This window comes from Pogonomyrmex barbatus, unplaced genomic scaffold, assembly GCF_055798465.1.
Source record: "Pogonomyrmex barbatus isolate J1 unplaced genomic scaffold, ASM5579846v1 scaffold19, whole genome shotgun sequence".
NCBI classification, from domain to species: domain Eukaryota; kingdom Metazoa; phylum Arthropoda; class Insecta; order Hymenoptera; family Formicidae; genus Pogonomyrmex; species Pogonomyrmex barbatus.
Genome location: NW_028297115.1, coordinates 1,102,815 through 1,120,672, shown reverse-complemented (window position 1 = coordinate 1,120,672; position 17,858 = coordinate 1,102,815). Strand labels below are relative to the sequence as shown.

The 17,858-nt window shown below is 40.7% G+C and overlaps 1 protein-coding gene and 1 long non-coding RNA gene across 6 annotated transcripts; one reads left to right on the top strand and one right to left on the bottom strand.

Annotated features, from left to right (window-relative positions):
• Window positions 1-368: 368 nt before the first annotated feature.
• Osbp (oxysterol binding protein) lies at window positions 369-17,682 on the bottom strand. 5 transcript variants are annotated; one of them, XM_089075462.1, is made up of 11 exons: window positions 17,053-17,682; window positions 13,382-13,447; window positions 9,574-9,779; window positions 8,349-8,644; window positions 7,450-7,642; window positions 4,965-5,257; window positions 4,655-4,884; window positions 4,320-4,596; window positions 3,705-4,084; window positions 3,176-3,396; window positions 369-3,091 (listed from the first exon to the last, which is right to left on the bottom strand). In XM_089075462.1, the coding sequence occupies exons 1-11, from the start codon at window positions 17,178-17,180 to the stop codon at window positions 2,949-2,951; spliced, it is 2,433 nt and encodes an 810-aa protein (XP_088931588.1). In that variant the 5' UTR covers window positions 17,181-17,682; the 3' UTR covers window positions 369-2,948. The 5 variants fall into 5 exon arrangements, with proteins under 5 accessions (XP_088931588.1, XP_088931589.1, XP_011631489.2 ...); XM_089075463.1 differs by lacking the exon at window positions 13,382-13,447 and having other exon boundaries at window positions 17,053-17,681; XM_011633187.3 differs by lacking the exon at window positions 13,382-13,447 and having other exon boundaries at window positions 8,349-8,602; window positions 17,053-17,679.
• LOC105423437 (uncharacterized) lies at window positions 5,736-9,529 on the top strand. The gene is made up of 2 exons (XR_967391.2): window positions 5,736-6,088; window positions 9,423-9,529. It is a non-coding gene; the product is annotated as an uncharacterized LOC105423437 (long non-coding RNA).
• Window positions 17,683-17,858: the final 176 nt, after the last annotated feature.

The window sequence follows — 17,858 nt, the reverse complement described above, 5'->3', positions numbered from 1 at the left end:
AAATTTCTCGAACGAATACTCGTTTTTCTTCCTAGATTATCCTTCACAATTATTGAAAGGCGATTCTCTAATTTTATAAAAAAATAAAAAATAAAAATTTCTAAACGAAAATGTTTTACCGACATTTGCGGTATCATGAAAATTTGAAATCGAAAGGGAAACGAGATATAAAATATAGACGAAGGCTATAAAATTATACTCGATAGACAGAATAACATTTAATTGATCGATCAGAACAAAAAGAATAAAGACTTTTTTAATTCCGTTTGGTCAATTAAGTGCCACTCTACTCATCGAGTAGAATTTTGGAACGTAGCCCAGAATTGCGCGACGAATTCCTTTAAATTTGAATCGCGTTTACATATAGCTTTTATATAATTGGTTCAATATAATTTATTCGACAAAACGAAAAATCGTTTATAATACAATTACGGCCTTTTATGCGATCGACAATGGATGCTATAGAGGCGCCACGAAATGAATATTTCTTTGTAGCGAAGCATATTTATATTTCTCTCTTTTCACACCTCACACACACACACACACACACACACACACACACACACACACACACACACACACACACACACACACACACACGACATACACACTCTATCTCCACACGAATCGGCTAATTTACAAGCGCTAATAAATTCAAATTCACTACTCAATTCTCTCTCTCTCTCTCTCTCTTTCTCTCACACACACACACACACACACACACACACACACACAAAATCATCGCATCTTGTTAAATTATTTTTATAATTTGTATTTATATGTATACAGGTGTGTATTTTATATATATATATATTATATATATATATATATATATATATAATCATTTCAATTATTATAAACTATTAAAATTATTATACAGCCACAGGACTTAGCATAATGATCATCGTAAACATTGGCTGCAAGCTAAGACGTTCCGTTTCGGCTTATTCAGGTATATAAACTCGCACCTAATAACGTCGCGAGTGGAACGACCTATGTGCTCATAAGAGGGATATACAATAAGTTTCATCAATTAGTCGTTATATGTACATACTGGCATACATACATACAAACAAACACATACATACGTACATACGCGAATAATCAGCTATAAATCGGTCGCAAATCGGGTGCTTATGGGTGAACGTGTGTCTCTATGCTACAGCGAAAATTTCGAAAAAGGAACGATCGTTACGCTCGAGGCCCGATTTCGACGAATCGAGCAGAGCAGCATTTAGGAGCCTTCGGTTCGCGCCTATTTGTTCTCGTCGTTCCATTTCGGTAATAACGTGTCGCATATCCTCGCGTTAGAGTTCGGCAAAGTATTCGGAGCGTATCTAGCGTGCTCGAAATCTGTGCAGACGTGAAATGGCATGGTTTCTTTCTTTCTTTCTTTCTTTCTTTTTGCGAGAACAACGCCAGCCAAACTTGGAAGCATCATCGTCGTCAATCTATACTATATATGCAAAATAAATAAATGTCAGTCGACGCGCGAATCCGAAATCATCAAGTAAATTTTCAAATGTGTCACGTAGTTTTATTCCTTTTCGAGAATTTATGCAATACTGTCAGGATTTATTTTCATTTTTTTTTTTCATTTTAAATATTTCAGGTATTGCAATACTGGGTCGAATGGAAAATGCGCAATGAGGGAAAAATTATGACAAAATAATAAAAGAATTACAAACGCAGCAACGTATCAAAAAAATTCAGTTATAGCATTTTCGGCTCGCCGCATTATACCGGATTGGTGCATACTGAATGGTGATATACATGAAATTAAAATGTAAAAATACATAAACACTCCAAAATGTTTATATTATATAAATCAAGTAAGTTAACAATAAATTTGCCATATTATTTAGCTGAATAAATAATTTCATGAATTTGAATTAATAATTTCAAAGAAATAATATTATGCTATTATATTTCATGTGTAGCGGTTTTTAGTGTGCATTGGCTCGGTGTAGTGCAGCGAACCGAAAACATTATTAGTTCCTTTAAATATCGAGATATTTATTCATTTCTAAAAACAAGTCGCGAATAAAAGTAAATTAAGAGTAATACAAAAAAAACGCATTTTGTTTCATATTCGTGTTGTTTTACAGCTCAATTTTATGCCTCATTGCACATCTCTCAACGTTTATACAAATATTTTCAATAATGGATTAAAAATAATGAAATACATAGAATTTTCATGTATGTAATAGCATAATTAACTTCGGTAAAGCTCAAATTCGGATTAGTCTAGAAAATTTGTCTAAAAATAAATGGCGAATACTGGATAAAATGGAATATTGAGCTTCATTGAAATCCGTCCCTCCATAATGACAGTAGCTTCTTTTTCTTTTCTAATGATCTTATTGCTATCTCAGTTTTAGGCTAAAGTAATAAAATATTCGGAATTCATTCGACTTATCTGAGCATCGATTTTTTTTACAAATTCATACACATATAGCTAATATAATGAAACGCACTTAAATTTTAAGATTGGCTATTCGTTAATTCAGCGCAAAATCTTAAAAAAAATAGCACACGCAAACGTTTGTTAATCAAACGTTAGATTAAATATTAATTTCATTACTCGAAAAAAGAGACAAAAAGAAAGATAGGGATATACTGCAAAAAAGGACGAAAAAAAAGGAAGAGAGGTAGAAGAGTTAAAGAATAGCAAAGGCGATGACTGTACAAACTGCATATCATGTACATATCAGAATTGCCAACAAGTTTCATCCACCTCTGGAAGAATTAATTACTAAACTATATCCCGTAACAACCCCATTATCACGTCAACGTTATTTCATAAGCATTTAAGTCTCGACCACGAACGGTCGGAGCTTCTAGTCTCGCGGCTGCCGTCATTTTTAAACGATTCAAAACTTCTCCGCGCACTGCATGTGTATGTGACGAAAGTGTCACATCGTAATCGAATCTATCTATATAACAAACTAAAATATGTTTGGACATCGCGACCAATCACCTCTGCTTTTATAATCCCAATATTCGCCATTATAAATGTAACAACGGCTATCCGTGTATGGATCCTGCTTCTTCTTAAACCACAATGGTTCGTACGCCTTGAAAGGTAACCCTGCAAAAAAATACAAGTTCAATATACAGTTTAACATGATCGAAAGTTCATAATTCTCACGATATAAAAGGTATAAACTTATACCTTGCGCGGCGGCCTTTTCGGCTTCATGTTCACGTGCTCGCCTAACAGCTCTTTGCTTTTCCTCTAAACGCAATTTTTCTGCGTTAGCTTCATCCCATCGTCCATCTTCCATTAACCGCTGATCAGGCCTCAATCGAGAATCCGTTGGAGCTACACCCTCCTCTGGTTCATTCAACTGACACGCTAATTCCGTGAATGAATAATATTTCTCACAGTCTTCACTGTAAAGTTATAGTAAAATTACATTAAAATATTTCTGTATATTTAAAATATTACCGAAAGATTTATAAAAATCATTTTTTCAATCCATTTTTGTTTTGAGGTATCTATTTCACGGTAACTATTATTATATATTATATAATATTATTATATATTATTACTATATTAATTAATATTATTAAGAAATATACATTATATAAAATTATATTTTATTATTATGACCTTAACGCAGCTATGCTTAAATTCTTTACAAATAAAGAAAAGAGAATCAAATTAAATTTTTACACGCATATTATTGTTACATACTTACGGAGGCATACGTCGTTTCCAAGCTAATATGTAAGGGCCCGTCTTGTACACTGGGTTATCGGGTGTGCCAGATGTGCTGATCACTGGCGCAATTTCTATCTTCGAATCCCATGTACCCTGTACTACCCACTTGACCTCTTTGTTGGAATTCATGACTACACCCTTTACCTTCCGCTGGCTGTCTCGCGAGAAATACGAATAAGGTATATACTTCAAATGGCACTTGATACCCTCTTTATGATTTACGATATCCATGTCACCACTCTGATCGACCCACAACTTGCCGACTATAATATTATGTACTGTAGTAGTAACTTTACGCCATGTATAATGTTGCTGACCACTGTTGAATTCTAGATGAGCAGTGCCCAAAGGAATTACCTAATTGTACAAAATTTAATTCTTAGGAACATATAGAAAGTGCAACAGTTGCGCGCAATATTATGTAATACATTTTTCTATTTACACATTTCTTAAATGTCACACAAATTCATCGTCATTTTTTTATGTGTATCCAAATTTATACATTTAGAGGCCATAAAAAATGTTATGCTTAGAATCTCCACACTTACAACAAAAGTGAGATGTTCTGCAATGAATAAATAGAACATCGTACCTGTAGATATTTTCCGCGAAATTTAGATGCCATTGTAAACTCTTGCCAACACCGCCATTTCTTTCCCTCACAATGTTGAGCTAGCATAGGCGGATGGTGAGATACTTGCTCTGAAATCGCGCGCCATCCCAGATCGTCCGTGCGATCACATTCATAAGTTTCACCTAAAAGAGGATTGAAAGGCTTTCCCGTTCTAGCAGAGGTTGTAGCATAACTGGACACAGTAAACGCGGCTACAAATGCCATCTGCTCGTAACTATCCGAACATTCTGCAGCCCTATGTAAAAAAGAATATTAATATAATTTCTTCCTCTCATAAAAATAAGTTGACCTACCTATCAAGAATATCAGCATATTCGTAGTCTTCCGTCAGCCGTTGAAGCATGCTAAGCGGTTCCGAGAAATTGACCGGCATGGGAATTTTCGACAGGTCCTTGCCAATGCAATTTTTCATGATACTCCATAGGTTCAAGGGATAATTTGGTTTATCAGGTACCCTAGTCCTTCGCTTCCGTTTGGTAGTCATCCCGGTGCTGCTGCTGCCATTGTTGGATCGCCAAGTTGTCTGTTATATGCAGAAACAAATCTACATCCTGTTTTCGATCCCTCATTTTAGGAGGTAGCGAGAAAACGGAACTTGCTTACATTGTCCAGGTCGTCTATGATCGTGACGGGTGAGGAAGTCTGCGCCGCTGTAGAATCGGTCACAATAAGAAACGACTCGGCACCCGTGGAATCAGAGACAGGCAGGGGCGTCGGATCTCCCTCTGAACTGGAGCCATCGTCGCTACCCTGGGAATCGTTACGGTCTCTCGTGTGGGAAATCGAATTGCTCGTGGCGATGGGTATGGTCAGTGTGAAAGTGTCCGATTCCTGAGCGTCATAAAATTCGGCGTTATCCTCCTCATCCTCCGACGGGGACGTTGTAACTGCGGGATCTGCAAAGTCAAAGTTTCCCATTCGATGGACGAGCCGTAGAATGGAAGTTCGAAGCTCCCACTCCGGAAATAGGTGAGGAGGATGGGGCACGTGAACACGAGATGATCGCACACGTTGCACAAAGGTCTGTCTACTAATCGCGTCGAAGGTGTCAGATAAGCGTCAAGATAAGGGACAATGACGTCGGTCTCTGCCGTGCGGCGACACGACGCGACGCGTCGACGGAATCGGGAGCGCCGTTGAAAGACGAACGGTGCCAGGGGGGGAAGAACCGCGTGCGAGTTACAGAGTCACGCCAAGTCGCCCGTGTGGTCGCGAGATCGTAATCGCGTAATAAAGAATCGATATGACGCCCCCCGCGAGCCCCGCGCGAGACCCGAACCACCGCGTGTGGTCCGGCCGTGGGTTTCGCGCTCATTTCGCGCGCTCGGCCCCGCTGCTCTCGATGCCCTCCCCTCCTCCCCCCGCGTTCCCGCGTTTCCCTCGTCGAATCGAACGTGCCGCCGTGCGTCACGAAGGGACGTCCCGCGACGCGCACGCACTAGCGCATCCGCTCCGTTTCGGCCGCGCCGCCTGGTTGTGTGCACCCTCGCGACTTCCCTCTTTCTTTTCTGGGGGGGGGGGAGGGGAGAGGAGGGAGCGCACCTACGAGTACAAAAGGTGTAATACGCGGGCAGATAAAGGGAGAGTGCGCGCGCGGAGATTGGAACAGCGGAGGCGAGGGGGAGATGGGGACGTCGCATGGGACGTCAACAGACACGATCCAACACGCACGCACACTACCGTGACCGTCGGATCCCATTGTGATCTCCGTTCGTCTCTCAACTAAGGTATTCCGGGAGAATTTCGCGATTCTCATCGCACGGCTCGGAAAGAGACGGAGATTGTAAAATCGCGCTCGTCGCACCTTCCTCGGGTGATCGTCGTCGTTTCGACACCTCGCCGGTCGACCACAAGCAAAGAACGATTACAGTTCCGTTCGCAGCTTGGGGTCCGTGTTATTGAGAGGAGTGTTATGGAGAGCGGAAGGGGACGAATATGTCGATTCGAGGAGCGCGAATCCCCGCCGATCGAGCGTCGAACTTGGAGGAGACGGAAACACACCCGACTATGTCATATGCGGACTTATATACACAAGTTATTACGTTACCATATATATATATATATATATATATATATATTATATATATATCCGACGTGGACGAGCGTTCTTTTATCCTATGTATATAGCTGACGTTACGGACGATGCATACGTAGACCGGCGGTTGACGTAATCACGCGATAACGACGCGCCGCATTGCATCGGAGGCCACCTAGCGCGGGCACGGGCAAGTGGAATTGAAGGCGCCGAAATTCGAATTCCCCTATTTGCCCCGCACAAACGCCGAGATTCACGGACGGATACGATCTTTCGTGCGAGAGAGAAGAGAGAAAGAGGGAAATAGAAACGCTCGAGTGGACACGCTGGGCTAGCCTAAATGCCAACGCCGAAATACGAGGCCGAATGTAAAAAAATATAATTTCTAGTTCCGTAGAGGATCTCAGACCTTGGTTTGTCAAACACTGTTTAATCGCTGGAAGATTTAATTAATTTTTACTGGCTAAGAGAGCCTCTGTATTTGCCTCTAAAATTCCGAGCTTGCTAGAAGACTTAAGACTTCTCTTCACATAGTGACGGCAAAAGATGTTATTTATAGATTATTCAAATTAACCAGACGTATTCCTCAATAACGAATTCTTTGAAAAGCGAAAGTATCGAGCGATAAATAATTTTTTAGACACGGATTACAAAGAAGAGCTTCGCGATTTAAATTTTAAAACCAAATAATAGTAATAATAAAATTGCATTTAAATTCAAGTAGTGCCTTTTAATCTGAAGCCATCTACAGGAGGCTTGAAAGATTGAAAAATTAATGGAGATTTATTTACTCGATATTTTTTCGCCGAAGAAACATTAACTCCAATTAACACATCCGGTAGATTTGAAGCATCTAATTTAATTTTAAAGTTTGCCGTAGTTATTCTCGTAAATAAAATGTTGACGAGTTAAAAACAAGTTGTATTTTAAAATAAAATCGTCGATGTCTGAAGGAACGTAAGAGTTAAGAACGCTATCAAAGAACGCTATTTGCGCGAACAAACGTGTTAACGAAGAAAAACGGAGAAAAAAAATATGTATAAATTTATTTACGTGAAGATCTGTGTCCTCCCCCAAGTGTCGCCGAAGGAATCGCATGTTGCGCGGCTTCCTCAAGGTGGGAATGTTGCCTGGCCAACTGTTCGACCATCTTCTCTATCCGCACCTTCTGATCACGCTCGTGCTGTAGCATCTTCTTCCACTTAGGCTCTTGTTGCTGGGCTAATTGCAAGTAATCGTTGCTCGTCTGCAACAACGTGTTCAATCTGTTTTCGAGTTGCGTTTCGTGTGAGATCACATCGATATTAGATCACATCAGCGGAGAAAATGCCATTGCCAAGGTCAATTCCGTGACTGAAACTCCGGCCGATCCTGATTGGCATGAGAATTGAACTCTGCTCCGCGAAATCTTGCGGATTTCTACATAGACTTTAGACACATTGTTCGTATAAGCATAATTACTGACTGTAACTGTGGACATTACGAATCCTTCCCTCTTCTATCTCTCATTAAATGAATCACTCGCTAAGTCATGTCGTACGCTTGGTTACGATAAGATTTACAAGATGTTCGCAAAACAATTTCAAGAGTCTATTCAAGTCTTATAAAAACAATACAAACAATGTTACTATCTTCTGAAAAAAAAACGACGAACACTTTTTTTTCCTTTTCCAAAGGTGATTGCAGATAACAATAGACATCCTTTGTATTAAAAAAGCCTTTGTATTAAACAAGCTCATTTTAGCTGATGATTGAACGATGACATCTCGAAGGAAAAAAAAAAAAAAAATTTGAAGGAGAGAAAAAAAGAACTTTGCATAGAGGAATGATTGAACAATACAAGAACGGGTTGTGTCACTACTACTAAAATTCGTTGAATCGGTGTACGAGATGGGAAATCGTTCAGATATCTGTCGTTTCACAGAGACAATCGCTAAAGTTTGGCGACTTACGCTGATCATAGCATTCGCCGCGATCCGGAAAAGCGTGGCTCGTTCGTTGACGGTCTTGAATTTCGCCGTCAGCTCGGAGGACAGAGGCTCTAACATTTCCAAATCAGCCAAAGCTCGTTGAAGCGCAGTTCCCTGCTTGAATATCAAGTCATTACATGCCTGTAGATCGTCCAGCCGTCTCGTCAGATCCTTGATCACAGACGCGGTTTCCACGTTTTGATTGTCGTTGTCTTGATACTCCTCCTCCTCCTCTTCTAAAAGAGATTTCGCCGCATAACGTCGCCGAAGTACTAAAGCTCGATAAGATAAAGGAAAAAAAGGATAGATGGGACACAAGTCATGCAAATGTATAGGCAGAACGCGTCGCATCGATATTATACCTGTCGTTTGCGAGGCAAAAGAAATTCATAAATCATGCGCGCGTCTAATATAATAATCTATAAGTAATAAGTAAGACAGGAGAAAGAGCCATTCATCATTTATAACATCGTTTATCGGAACATTCTAATAATATATCCTCGTGCACAGCGGTTGATTGGAATTAACGAAAGTCTCAAAGATTAATATTAGCTTTACGTAACTCGACATATCCGCAAAACAAATAAAATTATTATTATTATTATTATCTCAATTAGACCCAAATTAAAAATTTTGTACGGCAAAGTTTAATCTTCAACGTTCTATAAATGAGGATATAAAAAATATATGTTCATGAGACAGATAATTAATGAATAAGTGAAAGTTTATTCATAAATAATAAAATTAACTCTTTATAGACTGAATTAAATTCGATTATATTTCAAAACAAATTTATATATTACTTTGAAATTATTGATTTATTTTTTATCAAGTTGATTTTTACTTTAACACAGATACAAAAGTAGGAAACTGCCCGTCAGAAAATTAAAGTTTTGTTTAATTTATTAAATTAAATTAAATTATTCTATAAGCAAAACTTTACAATTTCATCTTAATTACATTAATCAAATCAATATACTTTTTTGCTTTCGTACTTGACACATTGCTGAGTACTACTTAACACAATCGATTTTTTTTTTTTTTTAATCGTTTCAGATATTTCTCGCCAGTCCTCCACATCCTGTCGCGATTTGGATGATGAAAAAACAAAAAAAAAAAAAAAGCGTCGGGAGATTTTCAGAATAAACCGAGTATGATAAATATGAAGTATCAAGTGCCAGATCGCGTAATTGCTGTATGTACAAACCAGATTCCATCGCTTGGATAGCCTTGGCTTTCGCCAACTCGAGGGCTGTGACCCATTGCTGCCGCTCCACCTCGGTCGACGCCTTGATGTGGAAGGTCTGCGTGCCGCCGTTGCTCACGACGAAGGTGCAGGCGTCCACCGTGTGTATTAAGGCCCCGTGTAAGGAAATCGTGCCGCGGCAGGTGTGGGACATCTCCGCGGGGTTTCTGAAACAGGGGATAACGGAGACGCGACAGTCTCGGGTGCGCGTCCCTCTCAGGGACCGTCGCCCCGGGATTGCCGAATGACACAGAGAAAGACAGACGTGAGCTTGCAATCAAGGGGGTTGGGGGGTTGTGAGGGGGGGCGGGGCGGGAGGGCCCTCAACGATTCGGCCCGTTAAGAAGGTTTATCCAAGCGACCACCTCCCCCAAGAGAGAGAGAGAGAGAGAGAGAAAAAAAGGAAAAAAAAAAAAAAAGATCGGCACAATTAATATGACAACGATTGTCTGCGTTAATCTGTGACATCTGTGATCTCTGACTCGCCGGGAAAGACGGGGGTCAGATGCGGAAGGGTAGGGCAAAGGCGATGATTAGCGTTGAAGAGAGCGTGGATTTATTGGCGTAATCGGAGGAAAATAAATACTCGATTACGCTGGATGAAAGCGACCCCGTTACCATCCCGTATTAAAAGATCCGGCTGCTCCCCCTTATTATTCCGGCGCGTTCACATAAACGAGCAGATCTCTCGTGTCGTACTCGCATCGTCGGTCAAGAGCGAATCCGTGGGAGTTATTCTCCATCATAAACGAAACGACAATCCAAAGACCGGTGGCATGGGGAGGAAAGAGGAAAGAGGGAGGAGAGAGAGAGAGAGAGAGAGAGAGAACTCTCAATCGAATCATGCACGTGAGGTCATTCGGGTTAATTGAACACGCAACAATCACGATTCTGCGTGGAAGAAAAAAAAAAAAAGAGTCATGCTAGCGGAATCGCGTACAGGGTGTCCCTAAAAATGGATCCCCATGCTCCACAAGATAAGGTGACCAGACATATTCTTTTTGAATCAGAAAAGAGAGAATAGATACGTTTGATTTTTTTTTTTACTGTTTCCGTGAAAACGTACTTTTGGACCTTTTTTTTCTTTGATACAATTGAAGTAAATTTAAATAATAAGATCACGTGTCAAGAGGATTAACGTTAAATTTATTCTTTTCCAGTACATTAATATAAATACAATGTTAATAAACAACAACGAAACATAGCCATTTTCTCGGCAAGCGGGATCTTGGTTGCTAAATTTTTATATGAAATAAATTCAAATAATTGTATCACCAACTATACTATCTGCCACTACTAGCAGACTTCCAACGTAGACGGTTCTATAACAATTCGATAAATCAAATATCTTGGTATCGAATTAAAATCCCTTTTAATTAAAATCCCTTGGTATATAATATATAATTAGCAATCAAGATCCTGCTTGCCGGGAAAATATGCCATGTTTCTCGTTGCTGTTTATTCTTTTCCGCTGTACAAAAACAGTTACATCGATTTGTAATGAAAGGCTTGCCCTGTGTGTATATTAATGTTAAAAAGTTATTACAAAATTAATTATATTAAATATGTCAATATAATTTTATTTTATGAAACAAGTTTTAGATACAAAAATATCGTTTAGTTTTGCAAAATTATTCGCATGTTAATAAAAAACGTATAAAAAAAAAAATTGAATCCTCGAGTCACCTCTCACCCGCTTGAATGATCTCTCTTGGACTCTTTTTCTGATCGAGCAATTTGATCACCCTATACAGGACGCATTCCATTCTGTGGGAATGAAAAGAGAAGCTCGAGTAATCTCTTTTATCAGCCCAAAAATTCGTGTTTTCCGAATTGCAAACGTTTTCATCCGCAGTAGTAGAGTTTCGCAAGAGTCAGAATCGCATTTTTGTCTTATTTCAACTTGATCTTAATAGCACGATGATGGTGTTTTTTGTGATGCAAATTGATTTAACGTTGTGATAAGTATATATCGATAATATAATCTGCACATTGAGATAAAAAAAATTCTTCTACAAGACGTCGGATGTAAAGGATGATTTGAATAATCAGTTGAGAAGGAAAGCTACGAAAGACTTGTACGAGCGAATTTTCGTGAAAATTTTTGAAAAATTCTTGCGAAATTCCATGTAGACGGAAAAGCATATGTAACTCGGAAGGAATGCAATTTCGGACGCACGATCCTTTCTCCATTCCCATGAATTATTCAATTCGGACGCGCAAAGTCTCGATTTATCTGAGGACACCCTATACAGTCAGGTAATTGGCGGAAACGTGTATCTCGAGATACTTGTGTATACTTATTTTTCAAGATAGTAACTCTCGTAATGTCGCTCGCGGTTTGGTTCGTTACGTAACTTTCGATAAATATTTGCGGTGAAACATCTGTATAAAAGCCGACGAGTTTTTGACAATGAGACGGCCTTCGCGATCTACTGAGAGCACAGAGAGAGCCATTGTTGAATTTGATTTATCGTGTGTCGTTATATAGCGGTATTGTTGATGTGTGCGGTATTGTTGATAAAATTCGTTTTATTCAGCGGCGACATATTGACCCGTATTTTCCTCAACTCCACGATATTTCTACAGGATGATCCGGCGACAACTTCCCTCGAGTCACTGGATCTTCGGTATATTCCGGTTGAACTTTCACTTATTTGAATGTGTCGAAACGCGCATATCGGCATCCAGCGTTTACGTTATTATCAAGGAGAACCGGGGACGTCAAATTTATGCAAAAATTCGTCGGCCAGACGGAAAACACGCGACAAAGAGGAAGCACCTTTATACTAATAAATTTCCGAGTTATGTCTAAATATCATGTCAAAATATATGAAAACGCGAGAAGATAAAAAAAAAATATGAGATTTTTATATCAAGGAAAATCGTGTTTTGATCGAGAGGAAAAGGAGGAAGTAAGTTATCGTTCGACAAGGATTGCGAGATCTCTCGGTTCACCGATCGCGCTCGGAGGGGAGAGAAAAGGGGGGAGGGGGGAGGGGGAAAAAAAAACAGAAATATTAATCTGTGAATAATTCTTCCTTTCGCGGCTGACAACTTTCGAGCGTCCGCCCGAAAGAAGAGAAGCAAAAGCGTCTAATCGAGTGAGACCGATAGCAGCTATCTCGATTCGACAACGACCGTTACGTATCCTGCGTAAAACCGTTGCAAAAGTGAACAAAAGTGACGAGACTCGATCGAGACGAACGCAACTGGCACGATAAAGAGACTGACATGAAGAAGCGGTACGTTTCATTGCACGCGGCTGCATTATGTACACGTGTACAAAGAGAAAGAGAGACAGAGAGAAAGAGAGACAAAATGAAGAGACAAAGAGAGTGAGAGGACACGATAGAGTATACAAGTGTGTTACGTGGTTTAGCGATGAGGTGGACACGTTTAATTCCCCAGATTCACACGTACAGATAATAATGTAATCGCCGACACGTTGCAGGCACAGGTAGAGAAAGCGGAGATAAGATTATTAGGGCCGCCGACAGGTCTAAGTTACATGGACAAAAAGTTACATTTGTGTATTTGCGTTCTTTACGGTGTACGGATAACACCGAGTGTAAAAAAAAAAAAAAATGTGACACACAAACGTTCTCAGCTGTTTTTTAAATACAGAATCGTGGAGGAGGAGTGGGGGGAGGGGTCAGGGATGGTGGTCAGGATGTCTCGGCGATTTCGCATACTTCGTTTTGTCTTTTTCTTTTTATTTTGTCTTTTTTTTTTATTTTTTTTTTTTTTTGTTTTTTTTATTACTTACTCGGAGGCTCTGCCAGCCCTCCGCTTGCGTCGCGATGATATCTTTGGCCCCCCTGTTGGTTCCGCCCTAAACAATCCATAAAACAAATAGACCCCGTTCACATTGTGTAAAACTATGGCAAGGTTTATTGCTCGAGATTTCGTTCTCTTTTCTTTCTTTTTTTTTTTTTCTTCCGCCTATCGCGAGGAATAGGCGAGAAGGTGGCGAGTTTTTTCTCTCCGTCGAGTCGCTCCAAGTTCGCGAGGTCGAGGAGGGAAGGAGAGAGAGAGAGAGAGAAAGAGAGACAGAGATAGAAAAAAAAAAAGAAAACCTGTAAATGTTGACGCGAGACATAAAGTTCACTCGTAACGTTGGAGTTTCGTGATTTTTGCGTGCACGCGCGTTACTGTGCGAGAGAAGAAGCCTTTGTGACAGACAATCGAGAATTATAAAGATTTACACGATGGAACTGTGATGGAACTGCGACATAAATTCCAACGAGCAGTCCTCGAAAAGACATTGCAAACTCAAATCACACAAAACTGTGCCAAGCGGAGTGTTGAGAATGAAAGAAACTAAAAGAGAGAGAGAGAGAGAGAGAGAGAGAGAGAGAGAGAGAAGAAAAAGAAGTAGAATAACCCTAGGAAGTCGATTGTGCGCGATCGTTTGTCAGAAACGCGGCTGCTCTATACGTGCGGAGATAACGAGACCACGAGATAGGCGGTTGTATTTGCGCTCGTGTGTTGTAACGAGTCTTTCGTTCCGCTATTAATTTCAAATGAACGCTCCCAGAGCGAGATTCACGTTGATCGTAAAAGTTAGCCGAGTTGGAGGCGAGCCGATTATCGTTGCTACTAACTCTAACAAAGTACTAAATGGTCCAGTGTGCGAATCTCTCGCAAGGTTAACGAGAAAACGAGAGAGAGAGAGAGAGAGAGAGAGAGAGAGAGAGAGAGAGAGAGAGAGAGAAGTCGTGTAATCATGTGACGATTAATCTTCCTTCGACGCCTGTCAAATGCGTCTATCGTAGTCTATCATATCATTTACGGAAACAGCATACTTAGAATCACAGTAACATGTAAATTACAACGTGATCGAATTATGCATTATCGAATTATGCATTATCATCCAAGCTTTAAATAATTTTTAAAATTTAATATTTTTTTAGGGTTTCTACTCAAATCCAGAAAAAAAGAATTTCCTGAAAATTTTCTTAGGTTATTTGTTAAAAATTCCAGGTAAAATGAAAATATTTTTAGATGCATTTTACAAATAAGTATATTGTGCAAAGCCTTTAATATTTTACATTCATAAAAGTTTATAAGATAAAATTAAAAATCATTCGAGTTTCAATGATCAAATTTAAAAAAAAATTTAAAAAAAAGTATAAGGATCTTAAAAATAAATATTTTATATTGCACAAAATTTTTAAATTTTATTTTCAAAAGCTGCAAACAAAAAATTATATAATATGCATAACCGATACAAAGTTCAATTTTTATAAATTATTAAAATAAATTTCTACTTTCATTAAACAAAAGTACACCTAACACAAAATCGTCTTCATTAAACATTGAATTAGCCGTAAAATGTCAGTGCTCTGATATTTTGAATGGATGATTCATTGTTATTGTTAAGTCTCTAAGATTATAATATAAAAATAAAATATAGAAAAAAAAAAAAACAAAAAATTCTCTGATTTTTCAAGGCATAAACAAATTCCCCGAGAATTCCAAGTTTTCCAGGTTTTTCCAGATTTAGCAGACCCTGTTTTTTTTTCCCCCAAATAAAGCTTCAGAAAGACTTTAAATCTTTTCTACCGATTCGTACGATTTGTTTCGTGACGTATTTTGCAGACGCGAACGGGTATCCTCCGTAAATGATTTTATCACGCTTTTACATAATCGTCGACTAGTTCTTCGACAGAATGTACCTGCTAATATGTCATTCTCGCATGACCCGTACGTTACGAATTGTGAATTTAGATAAAGTTGAAGATGAACGTTGTCCAACGAATGATTCGATCGGATGACAGTTCGTTTCGTTTTTTTTTTTTTAGCGTTGCAACTAATTCGATATTACTTGAATGAATCCGTACGCATTATGGAAACTTGATTCGGAATGGATCTCGGAAAAAAATTTTTGGATATTTCCTAGATTCCTATTGTCTTCTCTAGAAGAAACGAAGTAACTCCGATAGGAAGTTATGCATTTCGAACCAGACGGTACGTATTATGATATTCTTCGGAGTAGATTTCAAAGATTGGAAAACTTCTTTGGCTACTTCCTAGATTTCTATTGTCTTCCCTAGGAGAAACGGAATAATTCCGATCGGAATATCCATTCCGAGTCAAGAGGGTATGCATTACGAAACCCTTCGGAATAAATTCCAATCGGAATTATTCCGTTTTTCCTAGAAAAGACAATGGGAATCTAGGAAATAAGCAATTTCGATTTCGGAATCTAGAGTATGTATTATGGAACTGTCCGAAGTAGATTCCGATCGAAATTATTTAGTTATTTAGTTTCTTAGATTTTCTTTTTGTCTTTTCTAGGAATAATTCCGATTCGGAATCCATTCCAAACAATCCATAATACGCAACCAGTTCCATGACACATTCCCGAGATTGTGAAACTGTGACTGCGTTTCGATTCAGGGCGCTCGTGGAATCATTTCATCCTTGTTGCTTATCAGATGTTAAACAAGGATGAAATGATGCTCGGCGAGCGTTCTTCGCATAAATCGAAATCGCAACCGTAAATCATCCAGAGAGAAACGAGAGAATCCGCAAAATCCTGCTTAACAAAGAGCTCATTTGCATATGCTCTTTCTATAAAAATATCTATATATATATATAAAAAAAAAAAAAAAAAAAATTTCATCTAATCACGTTCAGGCTCCTCGAGGTTACGACGTTATCGCGCGACGAGTGCGACGAAAGTGAAGCAGGGGTAACGGGGAGCCGTTTCCCTTCTCTCCCCCCTTCACCCCCCTCCCCCCCCCGCCGCCGCAAATCTGTCAGACCGAGTAGCGACGGGTCGAAAGTAGAAAGTGAAGCGTCGCGGGCTGTTATCTCTTTGACGGTGGACCCTGACGAGATACGCCGTGGCCGAATTAACATTAGCGCGCGAACTATTACGCGTGCAGCCGCGTAAATCGCACGTTATCCTCGTTCATCGTCCGGACGCTCGGCGGCGCGTGAGAACGGTGTCCTCCCTCCTACGTGGACGATTTTCCTCGAATACATGTGACAGCTGTTGCCATAGGCTATTTCTGACTTGGGAGCGATCGAAAAAGATGTGCTGTCACCGCGCACATAACCTTCTATCGCGACGGAGAACGGCCCCGTGTCGTGCCTCGACGTCCAGGTTCCTCGCCCCTTTCTTTCCTTTTCTTTCTCTGTTCCAGGCTCCGTCGAGACAGCGGGGAATCGCGCGTCGCGATCTAGATGCGGCGACGGCGACGATGGTGACGTCGACGTCGACATCGGGATCGATCGCGCCGTTGAAACGGCGAAACGTTTCCGCGACACATAGATCACGCGCGTCGCGTCGCATCGCGCGTCACGTCGCATCACGTCACGTCACGTCACGTCACGTCACGTCACGTCGCGTCGTATCGCCGACCGACCGACCGACCGACCGCGACGAATTCGACGTCGACAGATCCGACACGACACGTAAGAAACTACCTGTAGTACGACAGCAGGCCGTTTGACAGGACGAACCATCTCCGTTGGTAACCTTTCAGGTAGTTTGTCCATTTGAAAAGCCAGCCTTTCATCTCCTGCGCGCCGTGCTGGCTCTTCGGGTCGCCCATGTTGCCGTCGGCCTCGCGTAGTTACGCTCGCGTACCTCACACCTCCCTGAAACGAACACGATGCGAGCCGATATCTGCCTACACATCACCCGCGTTGTGCCGCGCCACCATTTTGGTAATTCCCCCTCGTGGAAAGGAGGAGCGAGGGAAGGGGCCGGTTGGTCCTCCCTCCCCACTGCCGCTGCCGCCACCGCGCTGTCTTGCTCGATTGTCGCACAACGGACGCGACGAGTGGAATCGACGGTCGAGGGCCGACGTCTGAGAGACGGTTCAAGATGGTTCAAAGCGCGCAGAACGTGTGGGGGACGCCTTCTCCTTTTGCCGACGGAACACCTTTTTCCTTTCTCCCTTCCTTTCTCGGCGTACGGCGCGCCACGTTCCTCCTCGGTGACGGCTCGCCTAACCTTTACGTCGCGTCACTGATGTAACACGTCCATGATTTATGTGTACGTTTTCTATGATGCACACGCACGTCCTCATGCGTACCGTAACACGCGCACATCGAGAGCAAAAGTGCTGCCCCGTTTCAGGTGTGATAAGCGGAGCTGCACCTGCGGTGCTTCCCCCTCTACTGAGATTCTGTCGTATCTTCTTCAACGATTGGCCGGCCAATCAGTCGCGACGTCAATCACGATGAATTATAATACTATAGATTTTGGAACTGTATGTGATTACACG

What these genes read in the sequence shown, in the direction of transcription:
- Osbp (XM_089075462.1), bottom strand. Translation starts at nt 17,180, where the DNA reads ATGGGCGACCCGAAGAGCCAGCACGGCGCGCAGGAGATGAAAGGCTGG. An exon ending in CGGCGAATGCTATGATCAGC is followed by an intron (nt 7,643 to 8,348) that starts GTAAGTCGCCAA and finishes ACGTTGTTGCAG; the next exon opens with ACGAGCAACGATTACTTGCA. An exon ending in TCATAGACGACCTGGACAAT is followed by an intron (nt 4,885 to 4,964) that starts GTAAGCAAGTTC and finishes TGCATATAACAG; the next exon opens with ACAACTTGGCGATCCAACAA.